The following is a 17,149-nucleotide window of genomic DNA, read 5'->3' as shown; positions in this document are numbered from 1 at the left end:
TTGAATCCCACCACCCCCATCCATCCTGTCTTCAGGAGAGGATGATTGAGAATTGGAGGTGGGGAGGGTCCACTGGAGTCCACTTTCATGCTAAATTTTGTTTTGAAAACTACCCAACTTCTCTTTATTTCTCTGTGTTGATATTAATAATTCAAAAGAGTTTAACTTTTGCTTCAAAAACTAATTGACTTTTCATTAGTCCTCTGTGTTGATATTAATAGTGAAAAATATTTAACTGTTGTTTCAAAAGCTACTAGTCTTCTCTTTACTTCTCTGTGTTGATATCAATAATTGAAAAGTGCTGAGGAAAGCAAGTTGCCTCAACAAAGATATTTGTTTGCTTTTTGCTAAGGGTGTATACTGTTGTAGCAGTTACGTATTATCTGTTCTTATTTTAATACCAGAAAAAAAAAAAGACATACATTTATCTGTGTATACACACTTTGTCTGCAAGAAATAATCCTCCTTATTTATACAAAGTAGCTGTGCATGGACTGAGATTATACTGCTACACAAACATCTCAAACTTTCTTTCATTTTTTCTTTTCCTTTCTGGTATGTCTAGGATGACCTCTTGCTCCTGAAAGTGACCAGTGCCTTCCACCACACCAGCATCATGCGTGGGGTGCAGTGCCTCCGCCTCAACAACTTCCACCCCAGCTGCCTCCGGAGGAGACCCACGGATGAGGTGAGAGATGCGTCGCCATGGAAACATGGCCCATACATGATTGTGATACTGCGACTGATACTGCCAGTGATCCCGATAGTGGTGATGATGATGATGGTGATGATCATGATGATGATAATGATGATGATACTGATGGTGATAATTATGATAACATTAATAATCACAGTGCACGTCATCCTATTCCCTCACTGTATACCTTCCCAGTTTTTGTAGCTGTCATCATTCTAAGCCAGGCCTTTGGAAACGCCAGCATCACTTAATAGTTTCAGTGGAGTTAGGCATGGACTTCCAGAGAGGGGAGTTGCAAAAAAGTGCCAGGGATGCAGTGTGAGAAGGAGTAACATCCAAGTGGAGTATTGTGATGCAGAGGATGACCTTATATTATCTATTTCTTAAGTAGTTTTGCATATTGCCGAAGAATGTAGAGTTTATAGTATACAAGGAGCGATGCAAAAGGGTTTCCTGTTCATGGCTGAGCTGATCATGCCATTGTTTAATAATAAGGACATTGGATTTTTTTACAAATTTCTCTATGTACAATGATAGAGTTCTAAAGTATTTATTGTAGTTGGATGATTACCATTTTCCTAATTATCATGACATTGTTATAATCATAAGAAAGATAGTGCAATTATGATGGTAATTATGAATATTACTGTATCTTTTACTATCACTGCAGGACTTAATAGTAGAACCGGAGGACTTAGGTTTATTTTTGATATTTCATTTTTGCTGTTATTAAAATGGTAATGACAACATCATATTTATCATTCTTACTTTTATTTTTCTTTAGAATAAAGTCTTTACAACACAAAGATGCTGATCCACCTGCATATATCAATAAAGCAGCAAATGTAATACGTCATAAAGAGAATGCAATAAAGTTGATAGGAAAGAGGTTAAGGGGGAATGTGCAAAGGCATGGACAGATTCTTGTTCCATCAAACCTCGTATGCGACGCGTCTTAATTTACTTCACTATGAACATATTTTTTTTGTTCTGTTACAGAAAGAACACTTTGTATCATTCCTGTTTACCATGAATAACATGTTTATGCATGTTTGCGTGTTTATCTCCCTTGCTCTGTGTTGTAAAGATCCCCTAACGGAATGCCTGTCATGTGTTCATTTTATTCTGTCCCGCCGCTTCGTTCATTCTTGTGTATGCCAAGCAATAGTGCAGCGGCATCAATAAGTGTGTGTGCGAGTCCATTTGTCTCGTGGAGTGTGTACGTACTTTCCGTGCATGTGTATGAACCATTTGATAACTTGTGATAATTCCTACCTCATATGTTTCTGTAAACTTTTTACCAGCCCCTCCCCCCTTTTGGAGTTCCATGCCATTCATCCATATTCTTCTCATCTCTTCAATACTGATACACATACACATACAAGACCTAGCCCACCCCCTCCCACCCCCCACCCCCCCCCCCCCCCACCCCAGCACCACACTTTGTAATAAAAATTTATATTGCTAGCTTTTCCCCCAAAACAACTGACAATGTCATATGAATTCTTGTTTGCTTATGTACAAATGTATGTTCACATGCACATCTGTAGTGCAATTATCGTTTAAAATCTGTCTGCTGAAGAAATCATTTGCAATTTGCACGATCAGAAAAACCCCCCACCAAATTTGGAGTAGAACATGAAAAACATAGAAGTTGTAAAGTTCATTGAAATTTATTTGTGCATTCATGTACATTTAAATATTTACCGAGCAGCTCATATGTACTTGCATTCTGTCATCCATTAAGCAATGTACACTGATTGCGTATGATACGTGTATTTCATAGTTGAGTCATGATAAAATTATTTCTTTTGACATGTAGTCATGAGAATTGCCTAGCATTCCCAAACTGTATTTCAATCTATTTATCTGTATTATTGCAGTCATAGCCATCAATCAATTTTGTTTGAGACACATGTTCACGCCTCTTGTATGTATGAGCAGAATACTTAATAGTGATCATCGCTCTTTCATTATATGATTACCTGGTACATACATATGTAGTTTTCTCTTTCATTTTTTAAATGCTTTTGTGACTTTATTTCACCGAAAATTGATCTGACATTTCCATGCATTGTAGAAACAACTTTGACGAACTAATGGGAAACTGTGAACAAAAACAAACAAAACTCCTCCGTGTAATCTTTCTTTCAGCTTTTCTTGTGCACATGGAATATTTGTTGGGCCTCACGGGTGACGCCCACGAGATATTCCGCCCCTTTTATCTCTGTTTCCTGTTCTTCATACATGTGTGTCATTTGTGTGTATATATATATTTTATCTCTTTTTGATTTGGCTTAACAGGTCTATAACTTCTTCTCATGCTTTTTATTCCCGCAGCCGTGGTATAAAAACCTTAAAAATATGCCTCCGTGGAGTAACGAAATGGTACAATGCATGGATGTTCATCAATGTTTCTCACACTTCAATATCTTTAATATTATCTGCACATTATTTAATATATGCTGCAAGCTATTCTTACATTATAATGGCCATTGCTACATAACTGATATAGTTTTGTGCTTGCTTATTAAAACTCTGGTGAGCCTTCAATGTGTGGAAAGAATGGTACAAATTTCAGTCTTTGTGCGGCGTGATTCAAATTGTTGGGAAGGAAACTCTAATATCTCTTAATTCTATTCAGGTCATGATAGTGTGAGAGTTCTTGTGTCTTTGAATTTGAAGCCAAAAATAAGGAGAAAAAAAGAAAATATCCTGGCATGAAAATAATTGTAAAGATCAAATATATGGCACTTGTCTTGATGGTAGTGTGGAAATTTATCACTACCAATTACAATTTAGAGAATGGTCGAAATCCAAGCGAGATTGTCTACCCATTTACTAGGCATTTGTTGATCAATTTGGTAGCCTCTTAATTTGAGGACTGCACGTATGATTAAAAGATTATATTAATTCAAAACACAAAACAGAAGAGAATAGAAACTACTGTGGTTTTAATAGTTGAAGAGAACTCAGCTTTTTAAAAAGTCAAATTTACCCTTTGTCATCCCCTCAGCATTTTATCTAACTATTATTTGCGTCTCGCACATCAAGTAGCATTGTAGGGTGAAGCCAGAAAAGACTGACATTTACATCATTCTAGAAAATATTTCAAGCTCAAATGTACGTGTACATCAGTAGTAGTTGTAGATTTGATTTTATTAGCGGCAATTTTATTTCTCCATGTGACAATGTGTGCGTCTTGTGACATGAAAGTACAGAGTGAACTTGGAAATGAGATTTATTCTGCATGTACTGTATGGCAGTGGCTTTGTGCTGTGTGAAGTTTAATGGACCAGTTATTCAAAAAACAAACAAACAAACAAACAGCACTGATGTACAAATTGTGGGGGGAAAAAAGAATTCCCAAATCAGTGGATATAGATAAAGATGAAAATGTTTATATCATTTTACTGCTACATTTTGAAAAGGAGGACCTTTTTTAAGAACACAAACCTTCGCATACAAATGATCAACGCAAAATTCAAGGTTATTTGAAGTTTTCTATGTTGTGAAAAAAAAAATAGAAGTCATTTCAATTCAAGATCTCTTTAAAAAGTTTTGTGTTTGTAAGATAGCAGTCCAATTCTAGGTAGACAGTGGTTTGTATTTTCTACATTGAATATCCATTTTAAAGTCTTAAAAAAAAAAAAGGAAGGGAGATGCAAAATATGTATGCCTATGTTTGTGTTTGTGTTTGTGTTTGTGTTTATGTTTGTGTGTTTGTGTGTGTTTAGGGAGGGGTGAGTGGATTGTTCCTCACAGCAATGCATGATCTTAAGTAGAAATATTCTTTTGAACCAGATACAGAACTCTTCCTTGCTCGCTCTTGAGTTAATCACAGAGTTAATCACAACACTAATGTTTAACATAACACTCTTCACTTCCACTCACGATGTATTGAGTAGTATGTTACCGTAGAATGGCTATGTTGGTGTAGTACACGTGTAGATACTGTATATATTGGTGTTAGTCTTTCTGTGGCAAATGTCTACACCATCTCAAGTGAAAAACCCCCTTCTCTGTTGACAAGTTTCATAATGTTTTTTTATTTGTTCTTCCACTGACGGGAAAACTAGTGATGGTGTGTATTAAGTGAATCATACTTACTTATATATGTACAAGGAGTAAAAAGTCAGATATTGCATATGGTCCGTAGCTAAAGGAAGAATTAACACATTTCCTTTGGGAAACTGGTGGGTTGTGTACAAAGTCAGGGGAGATGTCAAAATCTTGGCACTGAGTGGGTTTAATAGTAAAATACATTAGCACTTCATATGTTCCTTCTACTAATGAGGACCTAGCAATGGCAGACTAGTCCATATTAGGGCAGGTGTCTATGGGAAATGTGTGTTGTAGCAAAAATCAATTTGTTCCTTAATTGGCTAATGGAATCATTCTTTTGTATTAAATAAACAGGGCAAGTATCATTATATAGTCAGGAACTGATTCAAACATTAACCCTTGAACGATGGAAAGCTTACAGCGTCTGCTAAAATCTCGGTGGAAATTTCAGAACTATGCATTGAAGAGATTAAATACATCGACAGTCTGCTCTGTTGCACAACCATAATAAAATATGTGCTGCGTAATATAAAATGTCATTATGTCACATGACCATGTGAAAGTGATCATGTGATGGCAGGGGTGGATAGAAGGGAGTTATAAATTGCAAAGCATATGAAACTACCCTTTACATGAGTGTGTCACATCACAACATCGTAACATTCCTTTGTGGGGCAGAGATCTGGAGTGGATGAAATCACACTTGTGACATTGCCTCTGAAACAGTTGGCTTTATAATGAGATCGTTTAGTTTTGGTTGAGACCTAACTTCAGGTTTATAACATGATTTGGTGAGATAATGAGAAACCTCTCATGACATATGAAAGAGCATGTAATTTCAAGAGGAATTCAAAGTTTCTTTGATGAAAAATGTTTTTTAAATGGCTGAGATATCCAAAACAGAACAATTCTAATAAAAGGTGGGACTCACCTGTAATATTAAGATTACTTTGTTTTACTTTGTTTTTGGATGTCTCAGCCATTCCAAAACCAATTTTCATCTAATAAACTATGAAATCCTCTTAGAATGGTATGCTCTATACATAAGTGGTATCTTGCAAAAAGTTAAAATCCCGATCCTCATCTCCACCAATATTATACTATCCATTCAATAGCCCTACATCTGTAATCATAAAAAGAGACTAGAATACTAACAGTCTGGGTAATCTATGCTTTAAAGTTTTACATGATTTGTCAGATACTTGAAAATATTGAATTTCACTCTTTATTATCATTTTCTTTTTAAAAATGATGTATTTGTTTTCATTTTTCCCAACACATAACAGTAATCGCCAAATGAATGGTGATTTCTCCATTGTCAATGTCGTATTTTCTGTTTCAATAATTTTTCTCTTCTTACAAGAGCAAAACCATACATTAGATAAAAAGCAAAAGGACACTTGATCATCGCAAACCTCGCTTGATTAGCTTGAGAAATAATTTCAACAATTTTTGTTGATATCACTTTTGCGTTGCAGTAATTTGCTTGCTTTAATCCTTCTTTTTTTTCGTGGCTTCATCGTCAATCTAACTCACACAGGCAAATCAACTTCTTTTTGAAGTTGGATAAAATAGTAGAAGTTTTTGGCATAATTGGATGAGAAACAACAAATTTTTAGGATTTTAAACTTTAGCATGTTAATGTCCAGTTTTGACAAAACTGCTGCTGTATGTTTGATTACATTGCAACTCAGTACAGTTTTCTGGAACAAGACATTGTCCTGCTCTTAAAATCTGAATACAGCTTACAGGGTAGACTGGTTTTAAGTATTGTACAGTATTTACATGTACATTGTATTTAAAAACCCAAAACAAGCAAAAAATTTAAAAACAAGGCATAACATCATGTCACCTACTGATACACTTACTACGAAAGCTGTTACAAATGCATGCACACGCCATTCACTTCTGATATGAACTTTACAAAGTTCAGTCAAACCTGTCTGTAGTGGCCTCCTGTCTATAAGGACTACCTGCTTTGTTTTCATTGAGTGGTTACTATAGACAGACACACATATTAAAAGAAAAAGGAGGGGTACAATATGCCTTGCACTTGTGTTAACCCTAACTAGGCCGGGGGGGGGGGGGGGGGGGGGGGGTCTCCGAGGCCCCCCCTCGACGTTTCGCGCGATGTATCGCTATCGCGAGAAGCTATCGCCACGACATTTCATGACTTTTTTTCTTTCAAGTTTCCCGCATCTTTTGACACCAAATTTGCGATGCCCGGGTGCGCGGTTCCGAAGTGTCGCATAAATACAATGCACGTGCATGTCAGACCAAAAATTGCTCAAAAACGTGAATTCGTGTACAATTTCAATGCAAATTGTGTTTACAGGCAAATTTCATAAAAGCATGATTTTTGGGGGGTTTTATTGATTAAAATCAATTAGTAACTTATTTTCTTGTTCGGAACAATGTCGCGGACAAATTTCATCGAAAAAACAATGAAAAACATAAAGTCAAAAAAAAAGGAGATACATAAGAAATTCAAAAAACAATAAAAAACTTAGGAAATTTTTTATGATTGCACAATTTTTTTCTCTTACATTTGCTAAGGACACTAAAAAGAATATTTACACAAAAAATGTGCCTGTTTTGAGCTTTATTTAGTGATTTATACCAAATTGATTGATTTCATGCATCATTATGCATAAATTAGCATAATTTAGCATAAATGATAATTTTTTGAAAATTTAACTTTGTGGCACTTTAGATTACATCATAGGCAGTGTGTGTGCCAATTTTCGTCGCGATCGCGCAGTCGATGGCCGAGATCTGGAGGGGGGCCTGGGAGGCCCCCCCCCCCCCCCCCCTTCCCGGCTCTATGATCTACCTAAATAGCCTGGCCTAGTTAGGCGTTACTGTAGACAGACGCACATATTAAAAGAAAAAGGAGGGGTATGCCTTGCACTTGTGTTAACTTGTACAAATCCATATCAAAAATCAAGGGGGGGGGGGGGGGACGGAGATGAGTGTGAGAGTTGGGTAAATCCCATCATGAATCAGTGATATTAGCATCATAGACTTTGCAAAGAATATAGAGACATTTCCTCCAACAATGTACAGTCACTGTAGAAACATGTACAAACTGTATGCAGTGACACAATACCAGGAGCACAATTTGTCTCAGTAGTCTTAATCACAGGAACTTTAAATTTTTTCTTTCTCACATCCATTGAACTGTGAAGGGGACAGGTGGCTTATCGGGGTTTCCTGTTGGGTCACATTGTAAAGACCGCTTTTGGCTTTTTAGAATAATGTTGTGGGCTTTGCCCGAAATAGAGGGAGGCGTTTTCCATGATTGGGACATTGCTACCCACCAGGAGGGTCAAAGTCTATCTGTTTGCATCATATTTTTTGAAGGACACAAGGAAAGCCATTGAGACATAATCCAGAATTCAAAAGATAAAATCGATTTTGAATTTCCTTACCACACAGGCTGCCATATACTTACAGTTGAAATCAACTTTATAATCAATTTTAACTCTTCATAAAACAGGGCCCAGAAGACATGATATCAACCCTCAACCAATCAAATAGAAACAAAAGGTTACCATGACTCTGAAATTCTTAACATCTGTGATGGGCAATGGCTGCAAAGTAGCTGGAGATATTAAAGGGTTATTAGTTGGGGCGTCCATTTTAGGGCACATATTTTCCACATGCTTGTATCCCAACCATGTGTATGTATGTGACTATTGTTGTCCATTGTAATTGTGTATTCTTTAAATGCATTTAAATTGTAGAATGGTGTACGTGTGGCACTTTGTTATATGTATCTGTAGCAGAGGAAGGAATATAAGTATCAAGTACTTTATATGATAAAGGCTCTGGCAAATTCAGCTCAATCCATGTGTTGTGTTTGGGGATGTCTTGACATCTGTATATATTTGCAAAACTAACAAGTTCTTTTCAGTGAAAATGTCTAGATTTCATTGGGATAAGAAAAAAAAAATAGATAGCAGTGTAGTTCTTCAATTAGTGTAGAAATCATACCATCAATCAAAGAGCAAGATATTTAGGTCAAAGTCAAGCCGATAGGTACTCCAACTCATGGTGGAGGGTTTTTGATTCAGTAAAGAAATAGCGAAGTGTGACACTGGGTGTAAGAATGTAGAAGAAAATGTCTTTCTCGTAGATTTAGTTGGTAAAATGATTTTGACTATTAAGCACTCTATTTTGCTCTTTGCCAGAGCCGTTAATATATTTTTATATTTTGCATGAAAATTTGTCTTCTGGTGATGGTTGTTTTTCTTGAAATTTTAGATTTTTCTTCTTGTTCAAAACACCTGTAGCAATGTATTAGCTCATTCTTTCTTCCCGTTGTTATTGGATCGCTTAGGTAAATACCTGGAATATAAAGTTGGCCTGTAATATTGACTGTTTGTCAAGAGAATAGAATACTAATTTGGTGATTTTTACTTTAGGTTTTACTAAGCCACCAGCCTCATATATTTTTTATCTTGGAGAAAGGTTAGAAGAAGTTAAGTGAATTTGGAATATTATTGTCAAATGGCTGTTCCACAATCTCTCTAATATAATCAAATAAACTTCTTATCTTTCTTTTTTTTTGGGGGGGGGGGGATGAACAATATCAAAAGCTTTCCAATTTGCCCCAAATTGGAACAATCTTCAATATGACTCAAACCTTTTTATCACCAGATGTTTCTATGTCTTCTTATATTGATCATATGTATGTAGCTATTTGTATGTAGATCTTTATAGTAAAATTTCAGTCAAGTGCATAACCTATGTATTTATAACCATGTAGACGTTATTTTGTAGACCTCTTTTATGTAAAGTTTTTGTATTTTACACCCCTCTCTCCTCCCCTCCCTGCCCTCATGTAGCCTTATGAGACCGGCACACAGGTCACTCTCTGGACCAACCATAGAGTGATGGAGTGGCTGAGATCAGTGGATCTATCGGAGTACGCCCCCAACCTGCGAGGTAGCGGAGTACATGGTGCCCTCATGGTAAGATCTAGAAAAAACCAGAAGTGTTGTCAATTGATTTCCTTCCAGACCAATTTGCCTATGATAGATGACATAGAACAGAATGGAATAGGATAGAATGGAATAGAATAGAACAGAGTAGAATAGAATAGAATAGAATAGAATAGAATAGAATAGAATAGATTAGAATAGATTAGAAGAGAATAGAATAGAATAGAATAGAATAGAATAGAATAGAATAGAATAGATTAGAATAGATTAGAATGGAATGGAATGAAATAGAATGGAATGGAATAGAATGGAGTATAATAGAATGGAATAGAAAAGAACGGAGTAGAATAAAATAGAATGGAATGGAATAGAATAGATAAAATAAAATAATAACAGAATACAATTAGAATAGAATACTAATAGAATAGAATAGATCACTTAAAGTGATTACCTTTAGACCAATTTGATGATTTGAATATTGCTATTAACCGGTTGAGGACGAGTCCGGAGTATACTCGGGCAGGGGTCTATGGGAAATGCGTGTTGTAGCAAAATCAGTCCGTCCTCAACGGGTTAAAGAAAAGTAGATTTTCTTTACAGACTGAAAATTCAGTTGAATATTGGTAAGTAGTAGTTGATTTCATTCTAGATTTTTTTTTTCAATTGAAATATTGGTAAGAAAAATTCTGATTTCCCTATTGACTGATTTGTGTGTTAAAATATGATAAAAAGTGATCAGACCTGCTTGAAGACTACTGCATTGATTGAAATATATCAATGAGAGGACAAGGAAATTTTGCTGTTCGTATATGTTTCCTTCTATCCCTGGCAGATCTAGACCTATGCATCCTAATTTTAACCATGTCTGTTCCAGGGACCAGGGGGATTTCATGAAAATGCAGCTTCACATTTTTGAGATTTGAATGTGTGTGTGTGTGTGTGTGTGTGTGTGTGTGTGTGTGTGTGTGTGTATGTGTTTTCCCCTGATATAGTAATGTACTGCCTAAGATTCTGATGTGTGCCATGGCAAAATGTACATGTCTATTTCATATTCCTTTAAAAAAAAATTCTAATTAGGTCCTAGAGCCAAGGTTTACAGCAGAGACACTAGCTGCTATCCTCTGTATCCCAGGCAACAAGACGTTGCTACGGCGACACCTCAGCACCCATTTCATCTCCCTGATTGGCCCCGACATCCAGCAGCAGAAGCGAGAGGCGGAGAAACAGCCGACCTACATGCCCCTCAACTTCCTGGCCAAGGTCAAGGTGAGTTCAGTGAACTCTGAGCTATTGTGATGTCATAGGGTCATGATAGCCATTGTGATGTCAAAGGGTGTAAGCCATTGTGATGTCATAGGGTCTTTGCCATTGTTGGCATGTGATTGTGCAACACTTTAGCTGATGTCATGTGATGAACAGCTTTTGGAGAATGTTTCCTAACCTTATTCGGATTTCTGTTACTGATGCAGGTATAATTGATCAAATTTACTGTGTTTTTTTTTTAGGTCAAGAATATCTCTTCAAAGTACATGTGCTTTATATTGGCTCTAAAGCCTGATGTAAGGTTTGCAGTAAATGGAAAGCATACTATTTTGTCCCATGTGTGACCAAGATAGTGTACAGTTGCAGCAGTGATATACATGTAGCAATTTACAATGTGATGCAATCATTAGTATGAAAGGAGATGGAACTACAAGATTCAAAAGGACATTGGATGAAAATTGACAATCATTAAACATAAGTTACACATTTGTAAAGCGTGTCATTCTGCAAAAAGAGACAGCAGTATTCAATCAGGCGTGTGAGTTGTGACCATCTATTCCTGAAAATTTGTTCACGGCAGCCCAAGAAGAGGACGTTTGGGAAGCAAAAGCGAGGGACGGAGCTCGACGACTACGTCTGCCCGATGGATCTGGGCCACCAACCCTCCATGAACGGGTCGAATCACGTCAATGGGAGCCGACCGCCCCCGCCCAGCTACCGGGTGGAGGTTCGGCGGGCTGACATGGTACACCGACAGCAGGATGAGGTCGGGGTACAATCTGACCTTTGACTCCGTTAACTCATCTCATTTGTGACGTTTAACATGAAGCGTTAAATGTTATGTCCAGTAGTGCACATGTCCAGTGGTGCACTTGCTTTGCAATTGCTTTATCCTTTTTGATGTTGTTGTTTTACCAAAATGCTGGATAATTTTTTGGCTATAAGGATATGAGGATTATGCAACAGCACAGACTTTATCGTTATTGAAATCCAAGATTCCCAAGATTCCTGAACTCAGTGTATAGTGATATGATGATGTTGTTCGGCAACGTTTCTGATGATTTGTACATAAAATGTTTCTTTTTTATATAATAACAGAAAAGTAGTTACTGCAGCTGCTCTTTTTCGAAGTCATTTGGTTGAAGCATTGTAATTCTAGAATAATTCAATGTAAAGGAAGAAATGCAGACCTCCCAACCAATCTGAATGTGGAGGAAAGAATCTGAATTTTGACTCTTTCTCGATCTTGTTTCAATAGGAGTTTCCTATTTTTATTGATGATTTTACGACACACTCATATGGGAACTGCTCTTTCTTTCCTACTTTTGAGCCAAATTATCCCTGTTTTTCAGCTAGAAGGGATGGGAGGTCTGGAAATGTACTCTTCATGGATTTCTTTCAGACATATTCAATGGACAAAAAACCCACAATAGAAAGTAACACATCTTCGGAACTTTACCCTTTCAAAAATGGTAAGATTTGCTGTATTCACTTTCAATCCTTCTGCAGAGAGCGGAGGGAGGAGAGATGCAAGAAGGAACGGCCAAGAAATTTGGAGCCCTGTCAGAAGAGATCAACTCATTGACGGTGAGTCTATCATTCCATCTTACCCAATCAAGGACTTCTGTCTCATCATTTGCCATCGAGTCTGAAAAACTACGCTTCTGGGGATTGGTGCTCCATCTTTTTCCTTCATTTTTTGATTTAAACTATTCATTGTAAATGTTCACTTAAACCTAACATTCCTTCCACTTTTCCCTTTGTTGTTCATATAGGAATTGAAAGTTTATTTAATGAAAGTTGGTTCTGAAATTGCTGAGATATCCAAAACAAAGAGGTCCAAGAAGAAGGTGGGATCCATCTTTTATTAGGACCTCTTTGTTGTCCTTTATATATATATATGTATATATATCTCAGCCATTTCAAAACCGATTTTCATCAGATAAACTTTTAATTCCTCTTAGAATTGTATGCTCTTTAATATTTCATAAGTGGTTTCTAATTATCTCACCAAAAGTTGATATCTGAATCCCCCATCTCAACCAAAATTATACCATCCCTTTAATTTTGCAATTGAAAATACAAATTAGTGAAAAGACAAGTCTCTTTGGTACATGCACTGCTTGATGTTTTGAATGACAAGTATTCAAAACTGTCATGATCTTTTTCTCAATTTCAGACCATGCTGTCAAACTCGGACATGGAGCGAAGCACCCACGTGTGATGTGACGAACCAACCTCTTATGCAGGATTAGATTCACTACATGCCCAACCTCAGGCCCAGCCAGTTATTGCGCTGAACTTTTTGCAGACAAAGGAATATATGCAAGCCAAAAGAACAAGTGGGAACATCTGGCACCGTGTCCTGGCAAGATTTATGCGGAAGTGTATTTTTATAAGCCGTGACGAGTATTTTGGATATGTGGATGGAATAATTTTTCTTTTGAAAAGGCAAAGCAGAATTGTGATGATTACGTCAACTGACATGGGAAGATGATTTACGGTGCAGCTTGCATACTGAACACTTTGCAGGAATGAGCTATTCAGATGGTTTCCCTAGTTATGCACATGAAAAATATATGTGAAACACAGACAAAGAGAAAATGCCCCGTAATTGTGAGCATTGCAAATCGGAAGCTTCTTCAAGTCTCGTCTCCAACTCAACGGAAGCGTAATTGGTGGCAAGATCCTGGCAGAAACACCCAATTCTGTGAGAACCACGCAGGAATAGACCCATTCCTCTATCAAGTGAATTTAGCTTGCTGAAAAAAAAAAAAAAAAAAGAGTATGCACATTGTACGGGGTCTTCCGTAATTCTACGCAGGGATGGAGTACCGAATATTTCTCCATCGCAGATGACGTCAACTGACCCGCTCCCTCTCAGACTGTGCACAGGATCCAATGGGCTGCCTGCAGTCGAAAGGATTTACCTCTTTCTGTGCCAGGGACTTTGGACGACACTGTGTACAGCGCTAGGTGGCTTTTTTGTGCAAATTGACACTCATAGCACACATAGGGTTTATTGAACAAAGTCCCAGTGACTTGTCAACCTCACTTCATGGAAAATGAAAACATTGATACTTGACGAATACTAAATGTCATTTCTATGTTGTTGTATTTTTTTTTTCACATATAACTTGTGATAATTGATTTCCTGTTGTCACTTTGTATTGTTTGATGAGAGGAAAATCACGATGTAATTCTGCAACAAGAAAAACTTGACTATAGTGACGTGCGGAAAGTGCTATTATTTATGAAAATATTTATGTTTTTTACTCACCTTTCTAATGAATTGTTAAAGTAATATGAACTCAAGCTATGGTTTCTCACATTTGAAACTGGTATTTGTACATTTTGTCTTCACACCTGTAACTTTGCTTGTGTTGCTGTCTTTACAATCCATACACCAATCAGCAAGTGCTTATGAATGCTCAGATTTCAGGGTTTTCTTGCATCGCATCTTTGGCCTTGTTTTCCTTCTATTGTTGGCGGAATATTTCACCAAAGATTAGTGACTTTTATTTCGGGGAATAACGAAAAAAAATAGAAAGAAAGAAATTATTTGCCGTCAGGCTGTATTTCCCATCACAAGCTCTTCCAATAAATGTTTGATTATTCTATGTAGATTTATGGGTGAATTTTTAATTGATGTACAAGGAAAATTTTGTAAGCAGAATTCATACACTGAACTACCAGAGAAAATTATTAACCTTCTGAGTTGTATTGCTGGGTGTGTAAATACACGTGAGAGAGAGAGAGAGAGAGAGAAAAGAAAAGAAAGTGCACTGTGTTGTCCCTTACCCTCTTATGTTCCCCACAAAACTGACGTCAAATGTGCATAATGAAATAAAATCACCATCCACCAATGGTCCCACAGTATTCAATTTCACGTCTGTCACCGTTCAACACCGTATGCATGGCTGTTGCTACTCATGCCTGGACTGCTGATATTTTCATGTCAACAGAGAGGATAGGTGAACAATGCTGCCTGAAATGTACTTCAGCTTGAGAGAAATGCATTAAATACCTGGTAGCGACGGAATTCATGGAAGGCATTGGCCCGATTCTTTCCCCGCCCGCAGGGGTATGTACGAAGCCTATATGAATAGCACTGACCAATCTGCGAATATATGCTTCGATTCCACCTTCGATACGTGGGCTTATAAGGGAGTTCACGGTTGTGATTTGCGCATGTGCAAAACAAAGGTCAAATGAGACTGTCTGTGTGTTTACCACTGACTTTAAAATGAATACAATCCTTGGGCAACTGAGAATCTGAATTATGTCATTACAATGTGTGTCTTTTAGACTGAATTGGAACGTACAGGTGTAAGTTATTCATTCATCAACACTGATTAGCAAAAATCTCTCCATGCATTTCATGAGCATTGATTTAATACAAGGTGCCATGCTTCAACAAGGAATTCTTGATCACAACACATGTCCGTGTTGTTTGAGAGTCTGTGGTGTATGTGGGGGTCAAATGAGACACGCGCTAACCGTGAACTTCCTTATTGGTATCAGTCAACTCCAGTGGTGATTCTATTGCTATGTGTGTACTTAATACACTGAGATCAATGATGAAGCTGTACACAATTCATTTGGAGGATTCTTGAATATATCTGAGCCAGGCCAACCTTCCCACTCCACGATATCACCATGCTCCCGAGTCTTTAACTCGTTGAGGACGGGCTGATTTTGCTACAACACGCATTTCCAATAGACCTCTGCCCGAGTATACTCGGGACTCGTCCTCAACGGGTTAAGTGTGCTTACATTTGGTCAGTTAGGTTTGATGTTTGTTTATGGCCATACCAAACGCATGTGGTTTACTCACCAAAGTGCTACATAGTGTGTTTGAAAGCCAAGAAAAAAGAGTTGGGTGTATTGCTTGACCTCTAAATTTACTTAAAGGTGCATAGTCCCGGTAGTGTAGAGGGCGCTGTTGATGATACTGCCGATCACCGTTAGCATTGATACGAAGATTACCGAAGTTTAGCTGTCATCAAGAGTAAAGTGTGTGGGTGTTGCTAAGTAACGTTGCCTTTGTTGTCTTCTCTGCGCATCGTGCAGTCTGTAGTAATGCCAGGGTGCGTGCATATGTGCTTGTTATTATGACATCACAAAAGAAGTTTGCTGAAGCTGTCATCCCCCTCAGCCGAATCATGAGCCGAACTGTGATTCGACCACTGACTACAGTGAATCGGACTTCTTCGGACTCAGGAAAGTGGGCCAAAGCGTAAGCGCTAAAGAGGAGTCAATAGCGTAGGTCTCTATAGGAAACTTGCGCCGTGCGCCCGCGTACGCATGTGACTAAAACACCGGGACCATGCACCTTTATATAATTTCCCATTAGAATACCATTCTGTTTAAATGTCGCACCCCTGTAATGTTATTCTCATTTTATTTTTGGCTTTGGATTTTTCACTCTATACCTTCATTGAAATAAATGAATTGATTACGTTCTTGGATGATTATTATGAAGTCATTATATATCTTTAAAAATTCAATACAATTTCTGGCCTTGTTTAATGGATGTCAATTATGTCCATTGAGATTTAGAGATCTCTCCTGTATTGGACAATAGATGAATTTTTGTTTGTGTTTTTTATTTTTGTGTTGAACTGCCCTTAATGTGACATCATTCTCAAATAGGATTGAATATCATTTTGCCGTAAAGAAGTGGCAAACATCAGCGGTAAAAAGAGGTGATAATTGTTCTTGGTTCTTTCCTCTGTAAACTTGCATGGCTGAAATAAATTCTGGTTATCTTAAGTTAGCTCTTGCCTGCTCAATATCAGATTCCTTCCTTCTGTAATATTTTGCTTCAGCATATTTGGTAACTCTCCTCAGAAAGTCTCACAGTGCAGGTAGTTCTTTTGAACCACATTTTAAGTTCTACACTTTGTATGTGTTGTTATGATATTGATAATAGATTGATTAATTGATTTCATGTATTTGTTTTGGAGAGAGCATTTGAATTCTAATGGCAGTAATGCGGACAGCCATTTCTATTTCTGCTGTAATATTTCTATTCAGTTTGTTTTCTCTCATTTTCACACTTATGGCGAATATGAGGTTGATGGATAGACAGTTGGGGGTGGGGGGGGGGTGATTGGGAGTTGCAGGGTCACCAAATCTTAGGATAATGACCTCTAGTCCTACCACATCAAAAACC

At 37.4% G+C, this 17,149-nt stretch overlaps 1 protein-coding gene across 1 annotated transcript in view; it reads left to right on the top strand.

Moving 5' to 3' along the window:
- The window catches only part of LOC139742472 (liprin-beta-1-like), a 106,155-nt gene extending 92,422 nt beyond the window's left edge, over window positions 1-13,733 (top strand). Inside the window, exons 20-26 of the mRNA XM_071653010.1 lie at window positions 566-688; window positions 3,038-3,085; window positions 9,613-9,738; window positions 10,786-10,974; window positions 11,552-11,737; window positions 12,481-12,558; window positions 13,151-13,733. Coding sequence (XP_071509111.1) covers window positions 566-688; window positions 3,038-3,085; window positions 9,613-9,738; window positions 10,786-10,974; window positions 11,552-11,737; window positions 12,481-12,558; window positions 13,151-13,195 — 795 coding nt within the window. The 3' untranslated portion in view covers window positions 13,196-13,733. The remainder of the gene's footprint in view (window positions 1-565; window positions 689-3,037; window positions 3,086-9,612; window positions 9,739-10,785; window positions 10,975-11,551; window positions 11,738-12,480; window positions 12,559-13,150) is intronic.
- Window positions 13,734-17,149: the final 3,416 nt, after the last annotated feature.

The sequence above is a fragment of the Diadema antillarum genome, unplaced genomic scaffold (genome assembly GCF_040938485.1).
Source record: "Diadema antillarum isolate AM-2024a unplaced genomic scaffold, OU_Dant_1.0 seq00001002_RagTag, whole genome shotgun sequence".
Lineage (NCBI taxonomy): Eukaryota > Metazoa > Echinodermata > Echinoidea > Diadematoida > Diadematidae > Diadema > Diadema antillarum.
This window is presented reverse-complemented; position numbering and strand designations above follow the sequence as displayed.